Genomic DNA, 15,715 nt, shown 5'->3' with positions numbered 1-15,715 from the left:
CTATTCGGTGTTGGTTTGCCCCAACAATCCCAACCTCCCCTCCCCCGTCACTGTTCACGTTGGTTTATCCCAGGTTGTTTCCGCCCTGTGGTTCTGTGTGACAGCTTCTTGGTCGGGTTGTCTGCTGTTGGTTTTCCCCGGTACTGCTACCGCTGTCCTTAGTCGTCATGCTTTCCCACTCCCGGTGTTTCTCCCGGACTCTCGGCCGCTCCCTCTCCGCTCTCAGCCAGGTAGGCTCTTGGAAAAAGCAACCCGCCGTTAGCTCGCTGGGGCTGAATGCGAGAGCCTGGGGTTTGGCAGTGAGGCGGTGGAGTAGGATGTAGGCCGGGGATAGGCCTCACGACACCCCAAGGACAGAGTGACACTCCGTACCCGCGATCGCAGAGCGGCTCCTCTGTAAAACACTGAGAATAAGCACCCTGAGGGTTGAGGGGGCGACTTGAATAATAACGAAATCCGGTCGTATAATCTTTGTATTCTACGGCGTCATTGAAGACACTTTGGGGAAAAACTTCTGCGCTGAAGTGAGGTCATTGATAGGTTGTTCCATTAAAAAAAAACAACACTTGCCGAGTTACATTTGTGCATGTAGCGTTTGCAAATTGCCACTCTGTAGTGCTTTATTTTTTCCCCGTTTTTATTCTGCCCGGCTGTTGTGAATTGATCAACGTAACAGAACAAGGCTGACCTGCAGCTCACATGTTGCCCCTTGACTGAATATTATTAACGGCAGAAGAGAGTGAAGGCACAGCCCAAGGTGGCCTGTGGTGTGTTGAGCGGTCTCTCTTTTAGAATTTAATACGGAGATAAACAAGTTCTGAAACCATAGAAAACAGTAACCAAAGTCGTTTTAACTCTTGGTGATTTTGCAGGTATTGATCATGTATAATAACTGATCTGTTCAGCTAGGTTCACGGTCAGACGGTTGGCGGTTAAGGTGGGGCAGAGTATCCAAATGTCTTGAAATTTCACCCCACTTCAAAGACAGCAGGTCCACCCTGTAGGACCATGTCTGTGATAGTGTTTGAACTCCTGCCTTGCATAAGGAGGTGCATCACAAAGTATTGATGGCCTTTAGAATTCCCCAGTGTTGTGTGGTGTTGCTAAACTCAGCCAATGTTTTCTTACAAACTTAGGCATGTTTAAAATAGTATCACGCATTAAAATCACATGAGTTCTATTTGTAAATTTACATTTCATATTTTAATGAACTGCCGGGTGTATGTATAATATGTATCTTAAATACATTCCAATCGGAATAGAGGAAATTATTTCACACTAAGGGGTGCATTTATTTTGTAGTCCATGACTAAAGAGATGATCAAAACTCCACAAAAGTTCAAAGTAAAACACTGTGCCTTGTTTGGGTACCTGATAGGAGTATTAAAATATATTTTGAATTTTCAATCAGAAATAACATATTTTAAAATAAATAACCATTTGATATGTACAGTTATTAAAATCTTGCAAATATGGTATGATTTATTAGAACTTTGTTTCCACTTATATTTTTTATTCATTATGTAAGCAGCTGTTGTTGTTAAATGTTTTGTGTTAACCTTTATTTGTGTGTTATGTTATAAAACTGGGGGTCAATAAGATTCATTCCCAGTCACCCAGGAATGATCACACTACAACTGCATACTTTTAAAAATAGCTTGAGGGGTGAATGCAGTACTTCAGGTTACTTGGGTACTAGGGCTTATTTGTTTTTTTTCTTTGCAAAATGTCAGTTTTCAAAAACATTTCCCTAAAATACAATTGTAAATTGAGAAAGTTCCCAAACATACTGAAGTAGTTTATTGTATAATTTCCATGTGGTGTATATTTATGTATATTTAAAGAATAATATTTGGCTTAAAGCCATTTGATTTTTTTTTAAACCTGTAGAATGAACATATAGAGTTTTTCTCAATCAGAGCACTCCACTCACAAGTGGTTTTTGGCTGCAGAGAATTGTAAGAAGGCTGGTTTACAAAATCAGTGGCATGCCAAGACAGTATTACTAATGGAGAAAAATTAGCTTGACTCCACAGTCTGAAAATGTTTTGTTGGACAGTGCCTTCAAGATCATTAACAAAAAAGCTATGTATGTGACATTTCACTACCAATATGAGCCAATATAAAACCCACTAAAACCACACCACATTGCTTGCACAAAGGTCAGATGAAGATCTTTTTACTTTAAGAAATGAAAAATCTTTGATGTTTTTTTCTTTACTGAATTTCTGGAAAGATGTGCCATCATTAATGGTATTTATGGTCTGAAAACATTTCTCAGAATAGAAAGATTGCATAATTCTTGTACCTTGCCCCTTTGTGAAACAGTAGTCAAGGCATCCAGTTCTTTCTATATTTCTGTTCTCAGCATAAAATGTGCTGATTAAGAGGTTGTCCTTTTATTGTTATTTTACTCTTGTGTGAAGCTGAGGGTCTGGGCCTGCTGGACATTCTGATTCTTTTGTCGCAGAAGAGATGTAAGGGGAGTCAGGGAGGAGGGGGTCATTATAAAGTATGGTTAGGCTTCTCTTTGTTCTTAACATAAGTTTTTTGTAACAAAATGACAATAGGTACAGTAAGTTGCAGTCAAGTAGTTTTGAGTTGGCCTTTTTCTTCCTCCTGAAAAGAAAGATCGTCTTCAGACTCGAAACACTGAAGTAATTATAAAATGTTTTGCTGAACTGTATATTTTGGTGAGGGATTCCTACAGTCTATTTTATTTGCTATGCTAAAGAAAAATATTACTTTCAGCTTTATCGTGTCTTGTGACAGTTTACTTGTATCCGCAGGTATATTTAATTAAACTGGAGTCACCAGTTATATAAAATATAATTAAACCGGTGTTACCACACGTACGTGAACTGCAGTCCACAGTCCTTTAACCTATTTTTCTTATCTCATTATCTTGTATTTTCATGTATTCTGGAATCAGAATTCATAGAATTGGTCATATCCTATTAATTGAAGAATGGCAATTTACAAACTTGATACAGGTCCAAAATACAAAATGTGTGCTTATGTTAAAACTTATTTTGTGAATAAAAGCATTTCATGTTTTTCTTTTCTTTCAACAGGGTAACAGTGTCTTAGGGAGGAGGGCCATTTCAGGTAAGGATTTTGCCTTTTATTTTCACTGATTTAGCATAATTTAGTTCTGTTGTCGGTCATACACAAAGATTTTATGTCTTATGAATATCCATAAAATTGGTCAAATTCCCCATGAATGATTCATGAACAATTCTACTGGAGATGATAATGCTTATTGAGTACCCTGATTAAATAAAGGGCTTTTGAGAGGTTAAGTACTCTTTACAAAGGACCACTTAAATATACAGTAAGATATTAATAGGATTACTCTATTTAAATAATGGAGTATTGTCATCAGACTGTTAATGTTATCCTTTATCTGTTTAGGCCTTTCTGCTTGTCATCACCTTGCTTATGAGAAGAGCCGTCTGTAAGTGTTCTGTTTTTTTGGAATCTCCTTTTGTCACCCATATATATGTGCATGTGTCTTTATTAATCTCTAAGTCCTCAAGTTAAGTTGAACGGCTCAAAAAAACTTCTCTGAAATTGTCTGGAGTTATATTGCTTTCAAGCAGTATGATTTCCGAGTTGTTTCATTAGTAAGAAAAAATGAGTTCATGATTATAAATGTTCAACATCCTGTAAAGTGCACTTGTTCTATTTATTTTAAACACCTGTGGGTTTGCATTTAAAGTCTTTTAACCAAGGTGAAATTGGGTCTTTTTATGGTTAAAGAAACCTCAGACATAATTTTACTTTTAACGTTCAGGACATCAGTGTTACTATCATTCTTTTACACAAATACCAATACATTGTCAATATTCCCATAAGAGTTTTGAATTGAATTAACTGTTGATTCATTTAACCAATATGATGGAACTGAATAGTTAGTTAAACATTTTAACAGACGTACATTTGCATTACTAGAGTTTTGTCAAGAGTAATTCTCAGTTGTAAAGATAATCGGTATGAAATTAGCTGCTGATAAAGAAAAATGTTAATCGTACAGTAATTCTGCTTTTTTACTATTAAAGCTGCCTGAATAATCACATTTCTTTCAGGGAATGTGGCAGGAGATCTAGTGTCTTCCACATTAGGTACTTTAAGACTTCAGCAGTCTGCAGTAAGTATTCACCTGCCTTGGTCCCATTTAAAATTAAAAATTTGTCTTCAGTTTGTTTTTTAAATTGCCTTTAGTAAAGTATGTTCACATTCTTTTTTGTTTTAACAGAAAATGAAGTTGTCACAGTAAATACTCCTGCATTTGCGGAGTCTGTCACAGAGGGTGATGTAAGGTGGGAGAAAGGTATTGTTTTTTTTTCCCATTAAAGTTTTGGAATTTAGAATACTGTATTAATTTCTTTTTTATTCTGTAGTAATTCTTGCATATTTGACTGCAGTTCTATATATCGCAGAACAGTATTGTCATTTATTACTAGATTTACAGTTTTGGTGTATCCATATTGGTATACATTTTTCAGAAATGTTTTTATCACTATTGATATTAATTATTGATATAGTAGTTCAGGTGGGTACCTGCGTCAGCATGCGTAGGCTGCAAAGGAACAAGTAATAGGTTTATTCCATGTTGAAAAAAAGAAGAAAGAGAACACAACGTTTCGGCCGTGGAGCCTTCTTCAGGTGTGAGCCCTGAAGAAGGCTCCATGGCCGAAACGTTGTGTTCTCTTTCTTCTTTTTTTCAGCATGGAATAAACCTATTACTTGTTCCTTTGCAATTATTGATATATGCAGGATTGGATCAATACAGTAAACATATCTTTTGTATAATTCATCATATTTGCCATTCTTTCTTGATTACATGTAGTTAGGTGTTTTGATTCCATTATGATATTGATCTACTGTTTATTTTTGAAAGTTTTTCTCTGCACAAAATGTAACTATTCATTTTGTCTTTTAGCTGTTGGGGATGAGGTTGCAGAGGATGAGGTGGTGTGTGAAATAGAGACTGATAAGGTATAAATCTTATAAAGGATTTACCTACACATCACTTTTTATATAAGTCTCACCCTGAATTGCTGTTTTTGTCGGTATTGGTTAATATAACTCACTAATGACTCACGTTAAAGTGAGAGAATATGGCCTTTTTTTAAATAAAGAACTGTTGCCCAAATAACTTGTAGAAACATATTGACTCATAAGTGTAATGCTGTGTGTGAAACAATGATAATACTTCATGCTTTTATTCAATTCTTAGGCTCACACCTTTGCAGAAAAAGATGTATTCAAGACATATACTGAACTGTAAAAGTTAAGTTTTAGGTAGTGAACTTTTAAAGGAGAACTGCAGTTCCAATTTCTCAGACCAGTTATTTAATCTCAGGAACTTAATTAATTGACAATATCAGAAAAGTTTACAAATTAAGAATTAAGCACAAAATCGTGAACTTTGTGAGTACTGGATAATTGCAATGTTGTTGAAACCTCCTGGTCTCTCTGTCACCAAGAGCGGGAGTTTATGCAAATTGTGAGATGAAGTGGCCCTTCCTGCTCACTAGTTACTGTAATGTCTAATGTAATGCGATGTACAGTCATTGTACAGGTCATGCAGCTGACATTTCACCACAGAAATGTGATCTGCATGTAGAGTAACACATAAGTAGTATTTTTGTATGCAAACCATCTCAACGTCAAGAACAATATTTTTATTGGGTTAAAAGAGATGTATTTATAAACCTGCTTGTTTACAATGTAATAGGGCCGCTTCACATCACCAGAAGTTTTGTTGACTCATTCTGAATAGCAGAATATTGCACTTCTCATACAGTAACTGGAAATTTGTCTATTTGCTTAGATAAATTGGAGATTATACGCTTTCATTGTGGTTTGAAATGCACTCATTTTAACCCTGAAATATAAAAAGAGCGTTGCCGTACCCCTTTAAATTTTGATACTGAACTAACGGAATTCAACATTTTCAAAGAAAAAACCTTCACACACTGTCTTTACAAATAGCATACATCGTTTGCATTTATTAATAGCATTTATGGCCATTTGTTCTCTGCCTAACTTGTTACAGTTGTTAATAGTTAAAATAAGGAAAACAGCTACTTGAATGAGGTGGATTATATGTGCATCATCAACTTAAACATGGTTATTCACACTATGGGGTAGAAACTAAGATAAACTATGAATTGGACATTAAAGTATTTTAATTATCAGGCTCCAATGGCTCAAAATGTTAATAGTCAGGTAAATTTGCAAAATGAAAGGCAATAATAATTGTGTGTGGCATTAAAAGCTTATGTGAATACCAACAGAGTTCAGATGTTTTCCACAGGATAACATGGGAATATTCTCTTCATGTTTTTAAAATGTACTAGCGCTGTTAAAATGTTAATAAAGAAAGCACACGCTGGTAGGATGTGAAGGGTACTGTGAAGGTTACAGTATTTTTCTTAACTTTATTTCATGAAGACTTGTCTTTCAGACCTCGGTGCAGGTCCCTTCCCCTGCAGCCGGAGTGATTGAGGCTCTGTTGGTCCCAGATGGAGGCAGAGTGGAAGGTGGAACCCCGCTCTTCAAACTCAGAAAAGGAGGTGAGCTTTCAGACACAGTTGTAATTATATGTTTATGTCTTGTGTTGCATGCTTGCTTCCTTGAAATGTAAACATCCGTGAGTTCTCTTTATTTCAATATATACATGGATAAGTGTGATTCAAGCGATATTCTTCTGGGGAGCTAAGCATGCATACTCTTACCCTTTGGTGGGAAATGTACAAACTCAAAGTGAGTGGGGAAAAAAGCTTGAGCTGAAATTTGTCTTTTCATATAAAGCGGAAAATGTTGCATTGCACTGTATCACAGATTACTGACAATTTGTTTCACCAGCTGGCGCTGCCAAAGCCAAGCCTGCTGATGCCCCACAGCCAAAAGCAGAAGCGCCAGTCACAGCAGCACCTCCTTCACCCCCTCATCCTTCTGTGGGACCAATCCCCACCAGCATGCCCCCTGTCCCCCCTGTGCCAGGACAGGCCATTGACATGAAACCTGGTAAGACACTTCTTCTGCTCTGCTCAGTCATAGCAGCATGTATTCTTCACGGAGACTTTGTTTAGGAAATCAAAGTCATATTGAATATCAAAGCATATTTATTAACTATCAGGTCTTGAAAATCATAACTGTACAGCTTTTTTTATGTATTTACAGCAATCAAAATCAGTAATTATTTAATACATCTATTACAAATACAAGAGTGTGATATTTGGTATTTGCTACAGTATATACACATGTATGTGTACCTGCATGGATATATAAATATATTTGCTACATTAATACTTGTAACACTGCTTTGTTACAATTAACACAACTATAATAGGCTTATACTAAATGATACCAACATACCTAAACCTATTTGATCGGACTAGTATATCTTTTAGCAGTCCATGAAAATGATGTTGAAGAAATCAAGAAAATGTTTTCTTTGCATTCCAGTTGGTGCCATTAAACCTACGGCAGCACCATCCACTCCATTTGCCTCTGCAGAAAGCACAGCAAAAGGGTCCAGGTCAGAGCACAGGGTAAGAATCTACTGCAGTGTTGTCAGACAAATGAGTAGAAGCAGCACCTGTGCAGAACTGTCAGCCTAACTAGGGAATGGCCTTCTATTTTATTTATAACCATTTCCACGTCCCTAAACAGGGAAGAACATTGCACAGAATGTATAAAAGTATTGCTTTAAATGTTTTTATTTAATGATTGTTAAGTCTTAAAAATCTTACATAATTAATAACCCTAAGTTCTTTCATGTTTCATACTTCATAAGGCACTGTAGGTTTTTGAATCAATAGCATCATCCATGAAGTTGAAAAAGCCTTGTAGCCTTTGAAAAGGTGTTACATAAACATTGAAATAGTTTTCACAGTTTTATTAGCAAAGAGAAAAGTACTGATTTGTATTTTATACTGAGAATGTTGAGCTTTCTGTTCTTCTTTACTAGGCATTTTTAAACTGAGCTACATTTCTTCTTAAATCCGCTTTCTGTGAAGGTATTGTATAGGTTCAGTTTGGGGTACAACTATCTCAAAAATAAGAACAAAGCAAAAACTGAACTGTAGTATCCGATGAGAGCTGCTTTATCTAGATTTTCTTCAGATCCAGTCTGCCGTTGCTTGCTTGCGTGTCTTTGATATGTGTGTGTTTGCCACAAGCAATTTTCAGAAACTAACCACAGTACCTCAGGTTTATAAAATGATTTCTTGGTTTTGAAGGACTTGTCCTGTACTTCCTGGAAAATTAGTTGGTAGAGGGGCATCGTATTTAATTTTTGCTTTATTTCAATGTGCTTGTGAGGTTAGTTTGGTTTTTTAAACTTTTAAGATAGATCAGTGTATATAAAGCTGTCTTATGTACATCCGTTTTGGCGAGTTTGGACACTTCAAATCAAGTTACTTAGTTTGGGGTACCTATTTTTAAAGATGCAAAAGGCGGTTCGATATCTTTAGATAGAGGACCTGTAAATGTTAAGTATAATCAGAAGTGTTGAAAATGTTTTAACTATTGAGGTTTTATAATGTTACTACCTTTGAAAGCTCAAGAGAAGAACTATCAGAATTTGCTTTACTCCTTTTTTGTGTTTGTAATGGTATTGTAAGGTGTTTTATTTCTTCTATAAAAACAGGTAAAAATGAACCGTATGCGATTGAGGATTGCTCAAAGGCTGAAGGAAGCACAAAACACCTGTGCCATGCTGACCACTTTTAATGAGATTGATATGAGGTGAGACATATCAGCAAACAGAGGGCTTCTCAAGGGACCATTCACTTATCTTTACATTATGAGTCGTATATATCAAAGATATGACAGAAGGAACTAAAAAATAACACTCAGTTTTGTTTTCTCAGTAACTCCCAATATCTAATTTGCGAAGTTTGTGGTCTGCAGTTTGGTAATTTAAGGAAAAACCCTTATTTTCTTATGTCTGTGAAATTAATCTGTATTAATCACAGTATCCAATCTTTTCTAAAGTTGATGTTTGATGGAGAATTTTGGGTGTGGAAGATTACACAAATGCTAAATGCAGCAGAAAGGAATAAATCTGAATTTATTCCCTTTTCCACTTTTCTGATCAAATATTTAATGGCTTGAAAGACATTAAGAAACTATAGTATAAATAGATATGGAGCAATACTTTAATAAGTATTTATGGATTTAGTTTAGATCAATAGGAACAGCTCAGTGGAATTTAATACCTTCTTTAACATTGAATGTAAATATTTGTACATAATGTCAGTAAAACAAAGATAAGACTGGTAAAACAAGCTTTATTAATTTATGTGGAAATGTTACATTTTTTTCCAGTGTAGGAGAAAACACTTTGACCATTTCTTTCAAACGCTAATGAAGGTGTCATCTTACAGCTATTTGGGGTTTGCTATGTGTTATAATTGAATTCCTATTGATGGGATGCAGAAAGACTCCCAAGGATTGTGTTATTCTGGAGACTAAGGAAGGAGACAGGTTAGGAGGCCAGAACATCTGAAAACTCCCTCATGAGAATAACGTGATGAGTGGAAGAGAGGCTGAAATAGAATAGGCTTTTATGACAAGGCAATAAGATTTGGATGGTTTTTAAAAGTGAAGATTTTTATCGCTTCTTCTCTTCTTTCTCGGAGAGCTTGTGTCTTGGGAGGGGATAATGCCGTTAGCGGAGTAATCCTAGAATTTAAATAAGGTTATAGACAGGAAAACAAACAATTAAAAACAGCATAAACACTGATAAAAGGGTCTGTTTTATCATACCAAAGAAAAATGAATGTCTACTTAACAGGAATAGTCTGCATTCGATAATCTTAATGCAGTGTTTAGTCCAAAGGTCTTTGCTTGGTTAATTTATTGTAAATCAAAAAGTTCTACTATATCAATAGCCAGAATGATGCATGTTTCATGTAATGTGAATTCTGATAGAAATGTTTATGGTTTAAAACCTCACTTGTTCTAGCCTTATTAATGATAACAGATGTTTATTACTGGTCTAACATCTGGTTTTGTTGGAACTGTTTTCATGAGCTCCTTGAGTTCCTCCAGGTGGGTCTCACAATCCTCTTCTCCACAGTAACATCCAGGAAATGAGAAAACAACACAAAGATTCTTTCCTGAAAAAACACGGCAATAAGCTTGGTTTCATGTCTGCATTTGTGAAAGCGGCTGCACATGCTTTAGCTGATCAACCTGCTGTTAATGCTGGTAAGATGGATTTGTCTGCAGTTTTACCTGAGGTGTACTGTAAAGCAAGCTGCTCTGGGATGCTGCCGAATAATAATTTAAAACAGTTATTTTCTTAGTACCTTCTTATTTCGTCTAAGATTTTGAATTTTTAGTTTGATACATGGCAAGTGTTCCTGTGGTTTAGAGGTTTGACTGAATTTTATGCTTTCACTTCTGAAGAGTCTAAATGCAAGGTTTTTTTTATGAATAAGCCACATAAACCTTCATAAAGCGTCATTTGCACTGCTCCTAGCTACTCCGTCCTATTTAGAGAGCCCACAGAACAGGTTGACAAGTTTCATCTTCATAGCTAACCTCCATGTATCTAAAAGTGTCTGTATATCATACCTGTGGTTTATTTGTCTAGAATTTGCCATTTGTGGGTTTTTTAAAATGTGTCATTTAGCTTTAGGTTAGTAAAGAAGTATTGATATATAGTTAGAAGTGAGTACATAGAAATGTGTTCAAATATTATTTTTAATTGAGTTTGTAAATGCTTCTAGTAGAAATTCAAAGAAATATAAAGCTTATTAAAATCTGTAAAGACTTGACATTGTGTACAGTCTGTACATGCAAGACTTATTGTCAGTAAAATCGGCATGCTATGGTCTTAAAGTTAGAAATACATTTTGAACATGTAATCTGCAGAAAATGTAATATACCTTTTGGATTCAGTAATAAAATTAAAATGGTTAATTTCTCTTTTTCAGTCATTGATGATACAACCAAAGAAATTGTATACAGGGATTATGTCGATATCAGTGTGGCTGTGGCAACACCAAAGGTAAATTAATGTTGGTATTTCTTCACTATATATATTTAATTATACAGATGGTCTAGTTTGAAACATACTTGTTAATTATAAAACTTTTTTACAGAACCTAATGACATGACATTTTTTATCTTTAAGGCAAAGGTTTCAGTCATCTGGATCTGTTGATGTGTTGTAAAGTTTGAAATATTGTGTTTTGTGATGTCAGGGGCTTGTGGTTCCAGTGATCCGAGGAGTTGAGACAATGAACTTTGCTGACATTGAGAGAACCATAAATGAGCTTGGAGAAAAGGTATGGTCTTTCTACTCCTGCTGAAATAAAGGAGTGTGTAATTTGACAAAAGCAATCAATAATCCATGATCGTTATTGTGGAGATTTTTATAATGTAAAAAATCATTCTTCATAATAAGCTTTTGCCAAGCTAAATGTCTGTTCTGGAATCAGAAGATAATGTGATTTTGTATTTTCTGGGCTCAATCTAGGTGTGTCGAAAGAAAGCACAAAATAACTTGCTTTTAGACTTGGAATCTTTAGCAAATTTTATTTTAGCTTTGCACAGATAGCACGAGCCAGTCGTATGGAAAGCTGGACTTTTTCTAGTTTTGGTACCTTGTTCCTTAGCCAACTGCAAGCACAACAATCGAGTGAACTGTAAATTCATGCAGTCTCGTGATTTTAACCGGTGGGCCTCTGAGTTGCCAATCACACTTAAAATAGACAGAAGCCTGCGGTCTTTGGGCAAGTTGGAGGTAAAGGCTGCTGCCAGACACCTAGGAGGAAAGGGGTTGAGAGTAGCTGAGTAGAGTTCCTGCAGATGAATTGCACACGCACACCAGACCTGACCATGAGAGCCCACTTATTCAACTCTGAATTACGGGCTTTCCTGGTAGATGACCAATTTGCCCGTTAATGTTTGAAAATGAATATTTTCCTCTTTATTAGGCTTTTTTTCTGTTTGTAAGTAAACTAATAGCATTTGTTTTTATTTTGCCATTTTTGTCCTAAACCATGTCAGGATATATTGTGCCATTAGCTTTGATGGGGTGTGTGTGTGTAGGGTAGTAGAAGCAGGTGACTATTTTTAAAGCATTTCTCATGATTTGTTAACATGGTAGTTGATAATCATATGAGGAAACCATTAGAACTTTTAATTTAATTTTTGTTATCAGTCTGTAGTATGTTTCAGAAGTAGCAGAACTAGTGATGGGAAAAGCATCTTGTGTTTTGATGTTTCTAGGCTCGCAAGAATGAATTGGCAGTGGAAGACATGGATGGTGGGACCTTCACTATCAGCAATGGAGGTGTTTTTGGGTCATTGTTTGGAACGCCCATCATTAACCCTCCACAGTCCGCTATCCTGGGCATGCATGGAATTTTTGACAGGCCTGTCGCAATTGGAGGGAAGGTGTGTTACTGTTAATGTTTTGTACGTTTTTTGTTGAGATTTTTGAGCATTTTTGTGTTCTTGAAACTGAGCTCATCACAGTAATGTTTGCACGTTCTAGGTTGAAATTCGGCCCATGATGTATGTCGCTCTGACGTATGACCACCGTCTCATCGATGGAAGAGAGGCGGTGACTTTCTTGCGCAAAATCAAGTCAGTGGTGGAGGACCCCCGAGTGCTCCTGCTTGACCTGTGACCTGTGACCTTTGACCAATAAAACACAGGAATTCTATTTAAGACAGCCTCCCTTAACACAAGCAGTGGTTATATACTCCATGGTTATTACTACATGTTTAATTATTATATTGTACAAAAAAGAAAAAGGTGTAATCTTGTAGTTTACCCTTGGAAGGAGAAAGGTGGTTTGGAATTCTGCATGAGATCAAAGAGTAAAACAATATTTTTACTTAATGTATCACAGTCTGGGTTTTCAATGGATCAGGTTTCTTTTAGTGCAGACAGTAAAATAATGTAGAGGTGTTTATTTTTCTTGCAATATGCTTGCGTCCTTTCACACTAAGAAATGCAAATAGATGTTAATTTGTTGTAATGTAAGTAGTACAACAAGTTACAAATGGATACCTTGGGAGGTTTGTCTTTTTGGAGAAAAAAAATGCACTGAATAATAGCTGTAAAAAATGATTTCTGTGATGACAAAATGAAAGCTGAAAATCCACCTGCTCTTGTTCTGTGATGGTATAAGACAGCTTTAGTGCAGCATTTTCAGGAATCGGTGGCATTGATATCTGAAATGCATAAGGTAGCCATACATGTTTCGCAGAAACTAGAGGTCTGCTTCATTGATAACCCTGGGAACTGATTTTACGTCTGCTGTATACTGAACATGTAGGAAGGAAAATGGTTTTAAACATTAAAAAACAAAACTCCTATAGTGTTTTTGTGGTACATATTGACTTTAAAATGTTTTGTGTTCTAGGTTTTACTTATTTGATACACGCATCAGCAACAGAATTGTTTTAAATTTTCAAAAGACCGCACAACTACTCATTTTATGTTATATGTTTGCTTGTGTAAATTTGAGTAGTACAGAGGATTTTTTTCTGAAATGGGAACATTGCTATAAATGGTAATGGAAATAAGGTCTGCCTTATAAGATGTTCTGTAGTGTCAAAACGTCTGTCTGTCACCACTAAACTGTTGTGGTAATGTAAAAGAAGCAAGGGATAAACAAGAACCTCAAAATTTTGGTAAATCATAACCATACTGTATTAAACCATGACAAAGGTTTTAAGATATTCAGTTTTGACACTTGAATGCCACTGTTTGTAAAATCCCTAACGTTTTAAAATAAACATTAATTATATTCCTGCATCTTAAGTCGAGACCGAAGAGGATGTGGTTATTAGGGTGTGTAAACCCTTAGCTGCACTATAAAGTCAAATATAGAAGGACGGAAATGGCAAGTGCTCACACTAGGCATGCTGTTACAGTACGATCAGACAGCATTATCACTGCAACTTCCAGATAGGAAAACTTAGAGTTTCAGTTTCTCCTTTTTCATCCATTCATCTAGTAACATTATTCTCTCTCGAGTGCCAGACAAGCAGCCCACATTTCAGCCTTTACTAGCATACTAGTAGACTACCTTAAAAAGCCATGTTCAAATTTGAAAGGATATTTCATTTTAAATTAAAAGCCGCATGATAGAGAGCAGCAAAAGAAGGTAAGATAAAATTGGGAATTTTTATCGTATTTGCATTTTTTTTTTAGAATCCTTAATGTAAATGCGGTCATTGAGTCTTGCACAGATTGTATCAAACAGTAAGCTTAAACCACATGTGCACATCCAAGGGCTGTGCGCTCATTTAGCCTCTACACTTAAGAATCCAAATAATGAGATCACCTCTGACAGTCTTTAGACTGCTTATGCCTCCACCTTTTAATAATGGAGGGTCAAGTGTACACAGCTGCATTGGGGACCCTCTAATACTTCGTTTACTTTAATAATCGCAAAGCACAATAGCTTCTAATAGGCATCTTTGTTTCATTGCCAGAGCCCACACAAATGCCCAAACAATGCAATCTGGAGAAAAACACTGAATTCATTATACACACAAAAAACATGCACATTAGATTACCATAAGAATAGACGAAGCTATAATATAGATAAATAGCTCAAACAATGACATTCAGGGTTTTTTTTATTGCCACTCAAGATTCCATTAGCAAGAAAGAGATTATTTTTATAAGGTGCGCAGATATCTGTATCCTTGTTTTTTCAAATGCAGTTTTCTTTAAAAACTTGGCACAAGATGAGAATATCAAATCAGGCCTCTGAACAAGATAGTCAACCTTTTAGTCTTTGTATTCTGATAGATGAAAGCTAAGCAATATAAAATGGACAGTTTATAAGAGATGGCAATTTGTTTACGTTACCCACTTCAGAGAGATGATTTCCCTAAATTATTCCATCATTGTTTTTGCCTTTGCAAAAAATATAAAACTGGCTGTTACGAAATCACCAAAAAATGCTCTCTAGTTTGAGTTCCTTAGTATTAACACTTCTGATTTTCTGTAAAAGTAAATACTTTATTGCCAGTAGTTTTTGTTTCTATGCTCAAGGCAGTAAGGACTGTTAAATATTTGCTTTTTATGCACATATTAGTCAAACTTTTTTAACACTAAATACTACTTTAAGAATCTGTAATGGGATGGTCGGTGATGGAATCAACTCACTGGATCTGCAATAATAAACCTTAAGGTTAGTTATTAATATAATACACAATCCTCTGCAACCATTTCCAATATGAACAGATTTACACTCTGATTGTGAATGAGTTATGTACAGCAGGCAAGCCTAATGGGCCTGTATGTCTATAAGTGCAGTTATTGCCAGCTACTGCCTGTTGTCAGAAAGTTACAAACTGGGTGTGACACCAATAGAGGTCAAATCTGAACAAAAAAATAATGTTTGGACAACTGGACCCTCAGCACACACTAGCCAGGGACAAACGTGCAGGACTGTGATTGATAAAACAGCCCTCCAAACTCCTACAGGCTTCGGAAAACAGCCTTAAGCCCTGAGCTGTGCTTAAAGATATGGTCATAACCAGTGGTTAAGTAGTAAAAAAACTTCTGAAGTTGTTTAGCATTTCTCATGGCTTTTGTTGGCCTGTCCCCAGTACAGATTGAGCTCTCCAATCACGGGTTCGAGCTCATGTCATGCTACTACCTATGACCAGGATTCCCCACTAGGTGGCGCACAAATGTCTGAACACTGCCATGG

At 36.0% G+C, this 15,715-nt stretch overlaps 1 protein-coding gene across 1 annotated transcript; it reads left to right on the top strand.

Annotated features, from left to right (window-relative positions):
• Positions 1-74: 74 nt before the first annotated feature.
• dlst (dihydrolipoamide S-succinyltransferase) lies at positions 75-13,806 on the top strand. Its single transcript, XM_006632353.3, has 15 exons — positions 75-230; positions 3,075-3,108; positions 3,415-3,457; positions 4,089-4,150; positions 4,259-4,333; positions 4,946-5,001; positions 6,476-6,584; positions 6,877-7,038; positions 7,480-7,565; positions 8,666-8,763; positions 10,100-10,230; positions 10,962-11,035; positions 11,232-11,315; positions 12,262-12,429; positions 12,530-13,806. Exons 1-15 carry the CDS (start codon positions 168-170, stop codon positions 12,662-12,664), a joined length of 1,380 nt encoding a protein of 459 aa, XP_006632416.2. The 5' UTR covers positions 75-167; the 3' UTR covers positions 12,665-13,806.
• The last annotated feature ends 1,909 nt before the right edge of the window (positions 13,807-15,715 follow it).

This window comes from Lepisosteus oculatus, chromosome 8 (assembly GCF_040954835.1).
Source record: "Lepisosteus oculatus isolate fLepOcu1 chromosome 8, fLepOcu1.hap2, whole genome shotgun sequence".
Classification (NCBI taxonomy): Eukaryota; Metazoa; Chordata; class Actinopteri; order Semionotiformes; family Lepisosteidae; genus Lepisosteus; species Lepisosteus oculatus.
Note: the sequence above shows the minus strand (reverse complement) of the source record. Positions and strands in the feature narration are given on the sequence as shown.

Bases quoted from the DNA above. Each gene is read 5' to 3' on its own strand.
- dlst (XM_006632353.3), top strand. From the start codon at position 168: ATGCTTTCCCACTCCCGGTGTTTCTCCCGGACTCTCGGCCGCTCCCTC. The intron at 4,334-4,945 runs GTATTGTTTTTT...TTTGTCTTTTAG, and splicing joins TGATGTAAGGTGGGAGAAAG to CTGTTGGGGATGAGGTTGCA. The intron at 10,231-10,961 runs GTAAGATGGATT...TCTCTTTTTCAG, and splicing joins TCAACCTGCTGTTAATGCTG to TCATTGATGATACAACCAAA.